Here is a 15,516-nt window from a genome sequence, read left to right as displayed (position 1 = left end):
CGGGGCGGCTCGCCGGGGGGTGCTGGCCGCGCTGCTGGCCTGCGGGCTGCTGCTGCTGGGCGCCGCGGCCACCCCGACCCCGCCGGCGCCCGCCGGCGGCTCCCCGCAGGACACATGCACCTCCTGCGGCTTCCGGCGGCCCGAGGAGCCGGGCAAGGTGGACGGGGATTTCCTGGAGGCGGTGAAGAGGCACATCCTGAGCCGGCTGCAGATGCGGGACCGGCCCAACATCACGCACGCCGTGCCCAAGGCGGCCATGGTCACGGCCCTGCGCAAGCTGCACGCCGGCAAGGTGCGGGAGGACGGCCGCGTGGAGATCCCCAGCCTGGACGGGCAGGCGAGCGCCGGGCCCCCGGCCCACGACCCCGTCTCCGAGATCATCAGCTTCGCCGAGACAGGTGGGCGCCGCCCTGCCCCGCTCCCCTGCCCCTCTCGCCTGTCCCCCGCCTGTCCTGCCAGTCCCCCTGCCCGTCCTGCCTGTCCTCTGTCTGCCCTGCCTCTGCCCTGCCTGTCCCCCCGACCGTCCTCCTGCCCGACCCTTGGCCGTCACCCTGCCTGACCCCTGCCTGCCTTGCCTGTCTCCTTTCCTTTCCCTGTCCATCGTCCTGCCGACCCTGCCTGCGAACCCTGCCTGCGAACACTGCCTGTCGCCCTGCCCGACCTCTGGCCGTTCCCCTGCGCGTCCTCGCCTGTTCCTGCTGCCTGTCCCCCTGCCCGCTATGGGCACCTGGCTGCTGGGCTCGTCTGGGTGTCCCCCACCTCTCCTGCTCTCCCTTCTGCCCTGCACCCCCTCACCCCGGCCCTGCCTGCCCCTTTCCGTCTTCTCCGTGTGTGCCCCTGTGCCCGGCTGCACCCTGCAACTCCTGCCGTCACCCGGCCTCCTTGCCCCTGCCTTCCCCCCCGCAACCCTGCCGGCTGCATACACTGCTTGCCTTCGGGCCCTGTGCGTCCCACTGTCCCTCCTCCGCCTGTCCCACTCCATCTCCTGCATCCCTCGCCTCGTCTGTCTGCCCTGCATGTTCATCTGGTTCCTTGCATGCATCCGTCTGTTGAGACTTTCCTGTGCCTTTCCTCCCTTTCCGTTCGTTTCCCATTTATTTAGCTTTTGTTCGCAGTGGTGGCCTTGCCTGTCTGTCCACTGTGTGCAGCTTCCTACTCACGACGTGTCTATCCCCTCTCTGTCCATCCATTTACAAACTGTGCCATCCATCCCTCCGCAGTATCGGCCATCTCTATCCGATCTGGCCATTGCAGTTATATGTCAACTGGATCCCTTCAGCCCAGCTTCCCATCCGTTTATGCAGCAACCGCTGTGTCTGTGAACTTTGCACATCTGGCCGTAACGCCATCACTCTGCAAATTCGCTCTCTCCTGTCTGTCTGCCCATCTCCTTTCCTTCAGCAGTCTACCACTCAGTTCATTTCTTTCTCTGTCTGTCTTCCTGTGGCATCTATATATCATTTGTCCACAAAATAAATCTCTCTCTATTCTGTATACTGCCCACTCATCTTCTTTATCTACCCTCCCACCCAAAGCACGTACATTTACAGTATCTATGGGATCTGTTGCATTATACATATGCTTGTTATATTCACATACAAAATTTATGGGCACACGTTCTTGTACAACACAAGTAACGTGTATTGGTGCAACAACACTGTACTGTTCTTTTTCTGTCGCTGTCATCACTGTTTATAAAGAAGTTATGTATTTACTAACGTACGGAAGGTTTTCTGAGCATGCATTTTTGGTTTTATTATGCTTTAATAGGCCATTGTTACAAGCTCTGTGGTAGGCTTGCAGTTCCATTTGGTATTCAATTAATTGCTTGCTTTTGTAACACTTCCAAATCTACTTTATGTAAAACATAGACAGACACAGTGAAAATTTTTGTCCCTGAAATATTACAAGGTACCAAATGGGCCCTGGAGGCATATTTGAACGGCATCTAGAGTAACAAATGAGGACACTGACTACGCAAAAAATCCCATTCAGAGGTTGACAAAAATAATAAAGATTCTTAGGAAAACAAAAGGAAGAACGATCTACATTTGGCTCTGTACAGAAAGAAGTCAAACAGATAAGGGCAGATGAGAAAATGCCTTTCCTGCAATAATTTTAAGTAGCGATCGGGAGGGTTCGATTCAAGCACCAGAATTACAGCCTCCCTTGGAAAGGCCAGCTTGCACATTTATCACCTACGCCAAATTTAGTTAGGACTTTTAGTACAAAATTCCAGCAAGGACACCGGTATTTCTGAAACGTTTCATGCAGCAGACTCTTTTGTTTACAAATAATGGATTATGTCAGACATTTGGTGACATTTGGTTTACTGTGATAATTTCACTCATTTAATTCTGGTGTTACTGAAAAGTATATTGAGAACAGCCAGTAACGATATTATGATGACAGCAACTGCTTCATTTGATTGCCTCGTATGTGAGTTTATCTTTACAGGGGAAAATGCAAAGGTTGAAATTATTAATAGCAGTTACTCTATCAGGCTAAGTGGGGGATAGCTTAATCTGTTGAACAAGTAGGCTCGTTATTGAATGCTTTTTCCCTCGATCTTGCGAATCCTCTCTGTTAAACTGAGACAAGAATATGTGAAAACTGAAACAAAATCCGTAGTTTGGCATTGAYGTTTCAGTGGTTACTAAAGAGACTTTTCCTGTGAAAATCAGTGTATATCTGAAAGTTAAAACTATTCTTAAACTGACAAGATAGGAAAGTACAAATGCTGGTCTTTTCAAGGTACTGTTGTAACGTCTTTAAAGCTATCTGACTRGAAAAATCCAGTATTCTGGAGAGCCTTTACTGGTTTCTGTAGATCTGACACATTCAACTATAGCCCGATTATGAACGTTACTGTGGGAAGTCCCTTTTCAATTCATTTCTATTACAAATTCTGGATATCTGATTCAGTGCATGCCTTCTGGCTGATACAGTCTTTTAGCTCTTTTGATCAGCTGYGTTCTAGGGTTGTTTCTGAATCCAGAATTGCACAAAAGATACATTTTCTTTTTGACTTAATCTTGCTGATCTCTCCTTATCTTGCAGACGATCTGGCCTCATCTAGAGTCCGCCTCTATTTCTTCATCTCGAATGAAGGGAACCAGAACTTGTTTGTCGTTCAAGCCAGCCTGTGGCTTTACTTGAAGCTGCTTCCATATGTCTTAGAGAAAGGCAGCAGGCGAAAAGTAAGAGTCAAAGTCTATTTCCAAGACCCGGACACTAGCAACAAGTGGAATGTGGTTGAAAAGAAAGTTGATCTCAAAAGAAGTGGTTGGCACACTTTTCCCATGACAGAGGCGATCCAGGCTCTGTTTGAGAAAGGAGAAAGGAGACTGAACTTGGATGTTCAATGTGAGGGCTGTGAAGAGTATTCAGTGCTGCCAATTTATGTGGACCCCGGGGAGGAATCCCACCGGCCTTTTTTAGTGGTGCAAGCCCGTTTAGCTGATAACAAACACAGGATCCGGAAAAGAGGTCTGGAGTGTGATGGCAGGACCAATCTATGTTGCAGGCAACAGTTTTACATTGACTTTAGACTCATTGGGTGGAATGACTGGATCATAGCACCATCAGGTTACTATGGGAATTACTGTGAAGGGAGCTGCCCGGCCTACTTGGCGGGAGTCCCAGGGTCAGCTTCCTCTTTTCACACCGCGGTAGTGAATCAGTACCGAATGCGGGGGCTGAACCCGGGCACCGTGAACTCCTGTTGCATTCCAACCAAACTTAGCACAATGTCAATGCTGTACTTTGATGATGAATACAACATTGTGAAAAGGGACGTTCCCAATATGATTGTGGAAGAATGTGGTTGTGCTTGATTTAAGGTGTGTTTTTTGGGGGGGAGAGAGAGAGAACATTCCCGTACTAGATGGTATTGGAGGAAGTTTCACTGTGTATCCAGGCATCAGTGTTGAAAAGTCACTGTGGAAAAGTTTGACTAAAAAAAAAATAATCATTTCACTTTGGTGTCAGGACAGTGGCAGTTTGTGGATCTTGGACACTTATATATTCTACCACTTATAAGTTAACGCTATGAAATATCTTAAAGACACACACACACACAACGTGTGCGCGCACGCACATAGACAAACACGCGCTCATACACACACAGACACAGACACACACACACACACACAAGGCAGCTTGAAAAAGGGATGTAAGTAAGAGGAAGTCAGTGACCAGTGACAATGTAACTAAATGCCTGCCAGTACAAGTGAATGGCTCAGCAGCTGTTTCCCCACCTGCGAGCAAAGTCAGACCAAAATGAGCTCCCTTTGCTCAGGCAAAAGCACAAACTAAGAGAACACAAAATACTCTTGCACGCAGGTGTCAAAATGACCAAACTGAGAAGTAAAATTTAAAAAAAAAAGGCAAGAAAAAGAAGACTGTCACCTCTTAGGTCTAATGGGAAGCTGCAGAACACCTGCCTTTGTAGGTGATCACTTCCTCTTAATTTAAATTTATCTAAATATAAACATCACAGATACCCGCATCTTCATACCGCACTTCCAGTAAGGAATCATGTGATAACACCAGAGAGAGCGAGAGAGAGAGAGAGAGAGAGAGAGGAAAGGAGACAGATACATAAGCAACTGCTGTATTTCTAACGTCAGACTGTTACGAAGTCACGAGCTGGGCTGGCATTATTTGATGCTTTAACTGACCACTAGAAATCCGTGGATGGCTGTACCTGTTGTGTCTCGGAAAAGGGGATTTGATATCATATCTGGACTGTGTTGACCGTTAGCATCTCTCACTGTTCTAAGAACAAAAAATCAAAGTTGCAATCTGTGTTCTTCAACAGGGGACTCAGCAAGGACACGTCACGTGGGGAAAAACAAACAAACAAACGCTACCACGACTAAACCAATGAACCCTAAAGAGGAGTGACAGTAATTCAGTGGAGACATTCTGAAAAATGCAGTGCATTTAATAACAGGCGAGGAACATTTTAACGAGTCTTGGAAAGGAGCAGAGAGGAGAGTGCTTTCAATTTCCTTACCAGGAGGTGTCAAGGATGGCCATAAAGATCAGAAAATAATGATACAGCATAGCACTTGCAAACTGCTTGAATGCACGTATAATAGCACTTGCAAATTTCAATGCCTTGAAAAGTGGTACTTGATAGTGCACTTATCTTTGCTCACTATCTAGGTAAACAGGTGCCGCATGAGCTATGCAATTTAAAGTGTTGACCCATACTAGACAAAACTGGACTTATGATATGACTTTTTTATATTTTTTTATACTTGAAATTAAATCTTTTGCTTCTTTTTTAAAGCGAATGATTGCTTTTAATGTTTGCACTGATTTAGTTGCATGATTAGTCAAAAAACTGCCATTTGAAAAAAATGTTATTTTTATAGCAGCAAAAAATGAATACAGTTAAATGTATTATACATAAATTTTGGAACCAAAGAGGCCAACATATTAGTTATAATTTTTATGAGATGGCAAAGCCATCATATATCATGTAGTCATACTGAGCAATCCTTCACGAGGCCTACCAATTATTTCAGGGTACAAAATGGATTCTGTTTGTTCTATTCAGTGTCTTTTCTATACCATACGCACATGGAACGTAGAGTGAAAAAATGACTATTGTAGAATACATTACAATATGTGCATCCTTTAAATCCAATTTTTATGTTTATTTAATAAAGTTCCTTTTAGGTTCTGTTCCATAATAATTTAAACCAAACAATTTTCACTTAGATTTGCTGTTGAAGTATTTTACATTTGTGTACAGTTTAAATAAATAAAAAAAAAGACTGAAAACTGGGTGTGCTTTTTTTGCAGTGTGTAACATCTGGAGAAACTTGGTTACTTTCCGCACCGAGTGTGGGTGCAGATGGTGAACTGTCGCATTAGACTGTATTCATATTAGTCATTGCAGAAAGCCTTGTCTCAGAGTTCAGCTGTTGTGCTCTGCTTTTTTTCTTTTCTTTTTTTTTTTTTTTTTGCCATCTATATATGTAAGCATCTGCTTATTTGTATCTGCGTCAGTTAAGGGTCTCTCAAGCTCAGCTGTTTAACACCAGGGGAACCTAAAAGGAGATATGGAAGAGTGTTCCGCATACCTATCAGTAATTTAGAGTAAGTTCCTGGTTCACCTGCTATGGAAGAATGTAACTTGTTGTCTAGATCATTCCCTAATCTGTTAGAAGAGATAAAAAATCATGTAGAAAGTACTTCCAGGAAAAACACGTCAAAACTCATTCTGATGAACATTTATTTTTAAATTAACTGGCACCAGGGAGATATTTTTGCGTAAAAATATGTCCTCTTTACTAATTGAAAAATAAGAATTTGAACAAATGCTCATAGAAATTCTTGTCAGCTATACATATATTTCTATACTGATTTCATTGCTCTTCACAGATAAATTCTTCCTCCTGGAGGTTTGACCACGTGCAATTGAAGCTGACAGAAGGACTTCTGTTGACCTAGCAAACTTCAGGCCTGACCCTGAGACCTGGAAAGTGTTGAAAAAGCAAGTTGATAGAACTGATGATGGGTTCTAGCTACAATTCAAATTCAAGTATAACTCTGCCCACACCCCCCCTTAAATCCAGACATTTGGATTAAAGGGCTTTGTTTCAGGAAACCTCTAGACATAATTTGTTGCAGCTGTGTCAAGAACCTGCAGCTCAGAACTTTGTCCCAGACCAAATTTTTTGGAATATTTTATAGCTTTCTTGCCACCTCTAACCACACATATATTGTCAAATCCACTGCTCACCATTCCTATTCCATTTCCTGGCAGATTTCTCTCCTATCTTTATTCCCTTGGTCAGCCCTCCTTCCTCAGCAAGGTGGTGCAGTGTCATGGCTACCAGATGGTTCAACCTTGTTATCAGTGAGTTCAATAAATTCCCTTTGAAATCAGTGGCAAATACGCCTGCCTTCAGTCTGAAGGTGTGTTCGACATAATGTGACCCAGTCTTTATAAATGAGAATGGGCTACATTCTTAAAAAATGGGTATTTAGAAGCCTCTTCAGTTGAAATCCAAGGCCCTGGAAGTTGGGCCTGGTTAGATTTTGTTCCTAATTGAGAGCAGTTGGTTTCTGGGGTCAAATCCAAGCCCCATGCCAGGCATTAGGACTCTTGTATTCTCCCATGGAGAGAGCAAGATGTCTTGGAGAGGAGCTTAAATACGGGGCCCTGGTGAGCAGAGGGCTGCCCACCACTGAAAGGCTGTGAGAGGGGAGCCAGGAGCAGAGGCAGCAATGCTCCTGCATCCCCCCTGCAAACCCACAACCAGCTGGGGATCCTGAGCACTTTCAAAGAGTTCAGCAAAAAACACTTCTTTTCTTGGTAGAAAATGGTGCAGCTGTTCCTCCTTTTCGTTAGTGATAAAATAATCATGCTCAGCACAAGTGATTGCAGCCTTGCTGCAGAATGGACCCAATGGACAGTGTGAGCTGACTGGGGAAGGGAAGAGGGACCTGGATAACCCATCTGGCTCATTTTGGGGGAAAAAGATGCACGATGTATCACTTGGGTGCAGAGAAATGGCCAAGAAGCAGCTAATGTGTCCTTCCCTTTCATTATGGTAAATTTGTGCCTGTGAGGCTTAGCTCCCCAAGAAAATTCAAGCTTAAACCTCCCTTAAAGCTAGAGATTTTTCTGGGAGGGGTTCGGGGGTAGGAAAGAGGGGCACTTCTCACAGCTTTCTTCCCCTGCCTTCCCTGCTGTGCCAGTTGACCCTATGACTCTGAAGTTCACAGGGCAGAAATACAAAATGCAAAGAAGAGCATCACCTGGGGACAGGAAGATCTGGATTGAGGTTCCCAGATCCTCCTCTTTTATATGAAACAGTGCCTGGAAAAGAGATGAGCAGAACATGCTCTGAGCTCTCTGAGGCGTGGAATTGTTTGCTGGTTTGAACATGCTGCTGAAAGCCAAGTACTCCTGAGGTCTGGTGCTGGTAACAACCTGTCATACAGATTTCTAAGGCTAAAATAAAATAAAATTGAAAAGCTATTTAATTTGGAGGGCCCAATTTGGGCTTGATTTCTCAGAGATGTGACAAGGCTACCGTTCTTGCTAGTTTTTTTGCAGGGGGAAGGCTGCAGGAACTCCACTTTTGCAACCTCTACCTCCTACGTATCTGAAATCAGGCAAACTGAAAAATGAGATGCCCAAACTCGACGGTTGCTTTTTGAAAAATTTGGTCTGTATTTTTCTGTCTCTCATTCCCATCTTTATAAAGCTGAGAGTCCAGTTTCATTGCCTTACACTAGACTAGGTACTGTATTTAAAATACAGTCTGGGTCAGGTCCAGACCCCCCCCCCCCCCCGAGGTTAAATGTCTCTTGGGGGCCTCTGACAGGTTTTGAATTTGGTCCTGTAAATGCTAAATCATTATATTCTTTCACCGGGATAGACTGAAGCTCTGGAGCTAGAAATTCTTCGTCTTTTAAAATATTCTAGCACAAGCAAAAACCATGTCCCTGTGCCTGGAACTCCCACTGGTGTTAATGAGGACTGTGTGAAAGGAGTGACTGTCACGATGTGGTGCAACAGAGCACATGGTGGATTAACTCTGCATACATCATGTATTTCCACACATAATAGACACCTGCTCCAAAATTGCCAGGTCTCACCTGCTTTGATTTGTTACTTGTGCGAGATGAAGTCAGCAACCGAAATTAGTTATTGCATTCCCCCTGCCATGGGATAAGAGGGAAACCCCTAACTGAATGAATCCTTCTTCATAATAATTTTTGTTTGGAGTGGTTTCCAAGGGTTGAGGAACATTTTGCAAAATGGGTCAGGATTTTTTTTTTTTTTGTCAAAGAGGAGAGCCTGTTTCTGTTAATACTTGTGTTAGCCTGTAGTAACTGCCCTATAGTCTGCAGATTTAATTCAAGGTAGCACCAGTATTACTGAAGACAAACCAGAACTTGGTTTTCTTGAAATCATGACTGGGCCCAGCTCATTCTCAGTATTCCTAAAAAGAATCCCTCTTTTGCTTTAAAATCAACAGCTAAATGGTTTAGCAAAAGCCGCTGATACTGCATGAGAGATCAGAAGAAGTAAGGCACCTAACTGGTTGTAAATGCAGAGGGAATCTCCTTGCATATACTGGAATTTGGCCAGGAATTAGCAATCTCCTTCAGTGTGAAATACCACAGTAGCTTTCATGTGCAGTGAATACCCTTGAACCAACAGTTGGATTTACTTGGATTCTCATAATGTTGGGAGCCAATTTTATTTGGGTAACTTCATTGATTTCAGGGGAATTGTTTCTGATTTGTACTAGAATAAGTGGGAGCAGAATTAGGTTCTTTAATGTTCTTCCAGTTTAGCTCTTGGAATAACTTATATTTCATTATTATGTGTTTATGTAATTAGTGCAATTATATCAAATTATATAATTGGTACAATTACTTGGACTCATGTAACCACTGTATATAACACTCCATGCTGTAAAAACTTTTACTCTGGGAAAAAAAAAAAGTCAATATTACATGGGAGCCTTAATTTGTTTTTAAATTCCAGTACCAAATTTAGGGCCTGACCACATGCAAGGAGCTCCCGGTTCACATCAGTGGAGCTTCTCCGAGCAGGCAGCTTGCAGCCTTCACCACAGATATTGGGCTTTTTAATCTGATTTGGCCAATTCTATTCAGCAGGGGCCCTCCTTGAAAGTGTGCAGCTCCAAACCAGTCTCCCCTGTAGAAAACGGAGATGTCAGGTTTTGACACACAAGCTGAATCACCTGAGAGATCTGTGAAGCCATCAAAGACCTGAGACGTGTCTATGACTTCCTTCTATTTGACCAGATTTCATGTATTTGTGATCCACTGCTCGTGATTTTAAGCCAAAACTTTTACCAAATTCATAGGCTCCCTCTCCTTGGAAATGTTTTTTCTTTTTTTCCCTCCACTCTAATTTGTTTTCAGGAGTCACTGTTGTGAAAACTTGCAAATGATGTAAAAAACAGATTGTTTTTAGGAATACTGAGTGTCCGTCGTGGGCAAAGTCAAAGTAGACGTATCTGACAAAAAAAAACAGAGAAAAGGATGAGAAGGAAAGCCAAGAGGTGTATTGATTTCCCTGGGTCCAACGGTTGAAGTCGAGCCAGGACTTGGTTATGAGGGCCGGAGGCCCAAGGAAGGGGCAGCGCTGCCAGGTGCTGCGCGTTGGGGGCTGGCGGGGCAGCTCCTGCCTCCCAGATGCCCTCGTGGAGCCCAGCTGGGGTGGGTGGTTCCCGAGTGACCACCCCGTGGCGGTGTGGGGCTCGGCTTGGCTCCTCGGGCCCTGTGTGTCCCCTCGCACCAGGCAGGAGCAGCAGCCGTGGCCCCAAGATGGTGGCGCTGCGACCGGCTGCGGCCGGTTCCACCTCGCCTCCTTCCCCCAGCTGGTAAGTGCGCTCGCTGCTTGTTATTTTTATCTCCAGCTCCTGCTTTGTTTTTGAGGATAATTGCACGTTATTGCTGCAATGTGTTATCATAAGTGCTACGAAGATGGCTGTTGTATCCGAGGGGGAAGAAGATGTGGTTGGGGAGCAAACTTCAAGCCTATGCGTCGGCGACGTGAGCGGGCAGCGTTTGGGCTGCACCGGCCATGGCAGGGGGCTGCAGTGGCAGCCAGGCTTTGCCCGAGTGGGGGCTGATCGCGTCCCTCGGCATTTTGCCCGGGACCCGGGAGCGTTGGCCGCCGGAGCGCTCCGCCGCGTTCCGGAAGCCGAATCTCAGGGCCAGGGGGAGCTGGGCACGTGGTGGGCGCTGAGCTGCTGTCCCCACCGCCCGGGGGGGCACGAAGGCCGCCGGGGAGTCACGGGCTCCTGCCTCTGCGGGCTGGAGGGGACCGCAGGCTTTCGGACCCCCCCGCTCCCCTCTTCACCGCGTCTCCTCGCCGTGTTTGCTATAATCAAGCTTGGGCTTTTATGGCTCGCTTTTTGGGTCTCTCCGCTTTTGGGAGCGACCCCCAGCTGCGGGGACGCCACGCGTGGAAAAAAGGAAAATCAGCGTCTTTGTAAATGAGGCCTTGCTGCTTGCGAAAGGAAACAAACAGCTCTTATCCGTATTAGCGAGAGTCGCGTGTGTGTGTGTTTTGTATCCAGTTGTGTGAATTACCTTCAGTAGTGATATTTTGTAAGGCTGTGCAACTCACGGGGTGGTTATCGGTGACTCATGAGTATTTATTTGTTTTGTATGTATTGTGTACGCTCGGCCTGATCAGGGTGGCATGTTTGCATGGGTGAGCGTGCGTTTTACGTGTAAACACACACACAAACTGCGAGGCTCTCTTTAAGCAAATCGCTTTCTGCTGTGTTAATGGCTCTCTAATAAAACGTGTTTCTTGGATCACTGTAATGGATAAGAGCTGATGTAGCATAACTGACCACGCTTTTAAGCAGATTTCCTGACTTTTGAGTACCTAATCCCAAGTATGTCCTCTTGTGCTAGGTATGCAGCGTGTAGGTGCCCTGGTGATAGCCGAGGAGAAGGCAGCCGGCTCTGAGATGTGGCTGCGCTCCAGCCAGCTCCACATCTGAGGGAGTGCAGCAAACCACTTCTGCTCAACCTGCATGTTGAAATTGCTCAGAAGCTGGTTTGGTCTTTAGCACAGTTCAGAGCAACCTTGAGGCTGTCTTTAGGAGAGCTGCCAGTGGTCCCCAGCGCTGCTGTGAAAGCTGAGAAATAGCCAGAATATAACAGTACTCTGGTCACGTGTCCTGTATCGGGTCATACTTCCTACACCAGGAGTTGCTGGGTGGCGCAGGCAGCCTGGATCCCGCCAAAGTCTCTGTGCTGAGTGTTTCCTGATAGCTGCGTGCCTCTGAAGGGACAACAGGCACAGAGACTTAGATGGGATTTAAGCTGACTCTTTATATTAGCTGCACACCACAGTGGCCAAATCACTAGCTTAACAGTGCATGACAATGAATCAAGCCCCACGTTTCATTTTATGGATGGGTTCCACTTACATTGTTCTCATCTCCATTTTCCCCCATTGACAATTCCAAACCTGTGAAGCTCGGAGGACATTGCCTCCGCACCGTATCTCCTTGGATTGCGTTACTGCATCGAGCAGGGAAGGTAAAGCGATATATACATTTCTACCCCAAATGAAAACTTTCTCTACTTTGTGAGCCACAAATAGACTTTTAATTATGGGAAGCACATAATGTAAGTGCACCCTGGGATTTGAGTCCACACTTTGTCTGTTGGGCTGCTGAATATGCCAGCTTTTACAGTAATTTTTCTTCAGCATCATAAGTTGCAGTCTACAGTTACCAGATAAAACAACAAAAGGGATGGCAAACCATTCCACATGCTCGTGGCTGCCTGCTTTTTGTCTACAGCAAACTTTCTTGTGACAATGCTGAACATTGCAACAATTCAATGTGCTCTGCAAATTACTAGGCTTAAAATCTGTTAGTGTTAATGTAGGGCCAGATTCAGTTATCCACACCTGTAGAAAGTGGATTCAAAATCCTACCAAATTGGAATTCCCCAGTCAATTACAGCCATAAACAAGCTGCAAGACTGCACAGAGCAAAGCCTGTAGTACTTCTGATGCAATATCAGAGCCTAGCTGAAGATGCTGCAGCTTCATCAGCTTCAACTCGGTTGCACCCATTTGCACCAGGTGTGAATTTATCCCGTTGGCCTGAAGACAAAAACCCTGCTTTAGATCAGTCAGCAGTTGGGCTCCCAGTATTGTGTTCTGTGCATCTCTGTAGCTGGTGATAACAGCTATTGTTCTTCTTTGCAATATGTTCATGGCATCAGGCATTATGACTCATGTCATAATACCATTGTGAGCCGTTTGTTTAATAATACAGCATCCGTATCGTGTCGCTCTAGCAGTGTTCTTGATTCTTTCTATTATTAACTTCTGTTTGGAAGTGCTTATGCTTGTAATTTAGCTTTTCGAATTCTCACTGGGCATAAGCTGGCATAAGTGAAAAAGGTTTGTAAACACATCTAAAAGAGTCTGACAATCTATTGGCCTTATCTGGTCAGAAAAAAAGCAAACAAAAATATATTTCTGTAAGGATTTTTCTTTTTTGGTAAGCAGTAAACAGTAATACAACTTTCATTAACACCTAGAAATGAAAGGAAAATGCTGGTGCTACTTTATTTAATTTTCTTGCTAGTGTAGTACTGATTAGATTTAAATGTTAATGATATCTTTTAATTTGAGAAGGCAGGACGCCGGAAAAAAAGGCAACTTGCTTTTTTTTCTTGTCAACCAATTTAGTAACTTGTTAGTGCTGATTGTTCTTTGAGGCAGGAGCGTATTTACCTCAGATCTCGAGATCCTTTAAGCTATTTGAGCATCTTTGGAGTCTTGCAGAAAATGAAGGACTTCCTTGGGTCTTACTTTCTGTCTGCTGGCAGCAGAGAGGAGCAGGATCCAGCAAACAGTTGGGCAGTGGACTTTCTGTCAAAGCTGTTAGAGTAGGAACCCTTAGCCTATAAACAATTTGGGGTCAGGGAATATCTGAAAAGTGTTGTTTGGTGTTTTTTTTTTTGCTGCTGTTGTGTTGTTGTTTTGGGGGTTTTCTGTCTGATCAGCTTAGCTTCTGGCAATGTTGTTATATAATGACTATCCAGAGGTGCCTTTCTGGAAATCAGAAGAGTTTTAGAACATAAATGTAGCTCTTGTCTGATCTACTGGGATGTCTACAGTGATCTTGTATTGGGTCTCTGAGTAAGTCTTGCCATAATTGATAGGAACAGCTTTAAAAGAAAAGCAAAACAGATCATGAAGGAAAGAAAGAGCTGATAAAGCTTCTAGCATCAAGAGTGTACATGTTGAAACACTCTCTAATTATATATTTATCCAATTCAGTTAATACTACAGAGCTTGCAAAAAAGCCCCATAATTAGGGGTTATGAAAATGTCTACATAGCAATAATATGGCACCTAAATATAGCATCTTTCCTCCTGAAGCACTTTACATCATTTAAGAACCATGGACTCAATTCACAGCTGGCATTCACAGGTGCAACCTTATTGATTTTGATGGAATAGTGCCATTTTTACCAGGGATGATTTTTGTCATAAATGGAAGTCTTATCTAGCCTACGGGCTTGTAGGGCTGCCCATCATAGTAGTATCTGCATATCTTTCACATCAAATTAGCTGGCAATAGCAAAACCTCTAGCAGACTTCATGGAGTCTCTGCCACATCTTCCTTCTCTTGCTGTAGAAATCTTTGCTCAGGCTAAACTTATTCATACTGTGTATTCTGGGGATGGAGAGAGAAGAAGAGCTGATGGTATCAAAGATGTATATAGCAGGATGATTTTTTAGGTGTGTAAAGATGACCAAGCTATGGATTTGCTTAACTTTTCTGCCAGAAGCTGATTTCATAGTTGTATGCTCTGTACTGAGGGTGTCAGGACTACGAGACTTGCATTGTTCTGAAAGAGTACATCTTCTGAACACGCAGTTTGGATACAGGCACGTTCCTGGACATAGGAGGACCTGAATTCTCTCTCAGTCATGGTACCTATTATTGATGGGATGAAAAAGTACTGTTGCACATAATTTAAAAACAGAATTTGAGGCTGCTTCATTCATTTAAAATTTTCAAGTGAACTTTATCCAGGCTGGAATTTAGCCAAGTCACCAGGACTGAGGCTCAACATCACTGGATTCTTCAGTATCAGAATAGGATCTGGAGATTTTAGTGTACTTCCCTGCTGCTTCACAGACTTGCTATAAAATGAAGGACAAGCCTTTTAGCTGCTTCTTTCTATTGCTTATAATGTGGGAAAGATGGTGCTTCCTGAGTGTAAAGTGAAAGGTCATAATGGGAGCCCAAAAGGAAAGGAGAAGGAAATGGTTTTATACTTCAGTCATATTTGTCAGTACCTTGAATACCACATGCAGTTCTGGATTGCTCATCTCAAATGTAGTGGAACTTGGAATAGTTCAGAGAAAAGATAAAAATGATGATCAGAATGGCTTCCACATGAGGAAATGGGCTGAGGTGCTTCAGCCTGAAAAGAAGGGATTTAGGTGGGGTAGGAGAGAATTCTGCAAGGCGACAGGGGAAGTGCCAAGGTGGGCACTAGCTGTTTTTTCTCTTTCCGTACAAGAATTAAGGTCATTAAAAGAACTAGAAGAAGCCAGACTCAAAGTAAACGAAAGGGGCTGTTCTTCATGCGACTGGTAGTGGACGTGTGGAGTTCGCTACCAGAGGTTGCTGTGGAGGCTAAAGCTTGTAAAGGTTCAAGGGGTGACTGGACAGGTTTGCGTAAAGAAATGCGTGGAGGATTACTAAGTAGCTAGAAACCACATCTGGCTTAGGAAATACCTTGATTTGAAAATAGCTGGAGGCTAGCAGAAATGTGAGGGAAATAGCATAAGTAGTTGCCTTGCTTTTACTATTTTCTAGGAATATGACCAGTACAGGAGACCGAATGCTGGGCTAGGTGGATCCGTATGGCCATTCTTATGCTCTTACCCAACGTGGCAACCCGGCTGTGCCAGCTGGTATGGCAGGCTGACATAAGTCATTGCTC

The 15,516-nt window shown here is 44.8% G+C and overlaps 1 protein-coding gene across 1 annotated transcript; it reads left to right on the top strand.

The window, feature by feature from the left end:
• Nucleotides 1-6: 6 nt before the first annotated feature.
• Nucleotides 7-4,367, top strand: INHBB (inhibin subunit beta B). Its single transcript, XM_026082214.1, has 2 exons — nt 7-398; nt 3,061-4,367. Exons 1-2 carry the CDS (start codon nt 212-214, stop codon nt 3,834-3,836), a joined length of 963 nt encoding a protein of 320 aa, XP_025937999.1. The 5' UTR covers nt 7-211; the 3' UTR covers nt 3,837-4,367.
• The last annotated feature ends 11,149 nt before the right edge of the window (nt 4,368-15,516 follow it).

The sequence above is a fragment of the Apteryx rowi genome, unplaced genomic scaffold (assembly GCF_003343035.1).
Source record: "Apteryx rowi isolate R43461 unplaced genomic scaffold, aptRow1 scaffold_57, whole genome shotgun sequence".
Taxonomy (NCBI): domain Eukaryota; kingdom Metazoa; phylum Chordata; class Aves; order Apterygiformes; family Apterygidae; genus Apteryx; species Apteryx rowi.
This window is presented reverse-complemented; position numbering and strand designations above follow the sequence as displayed.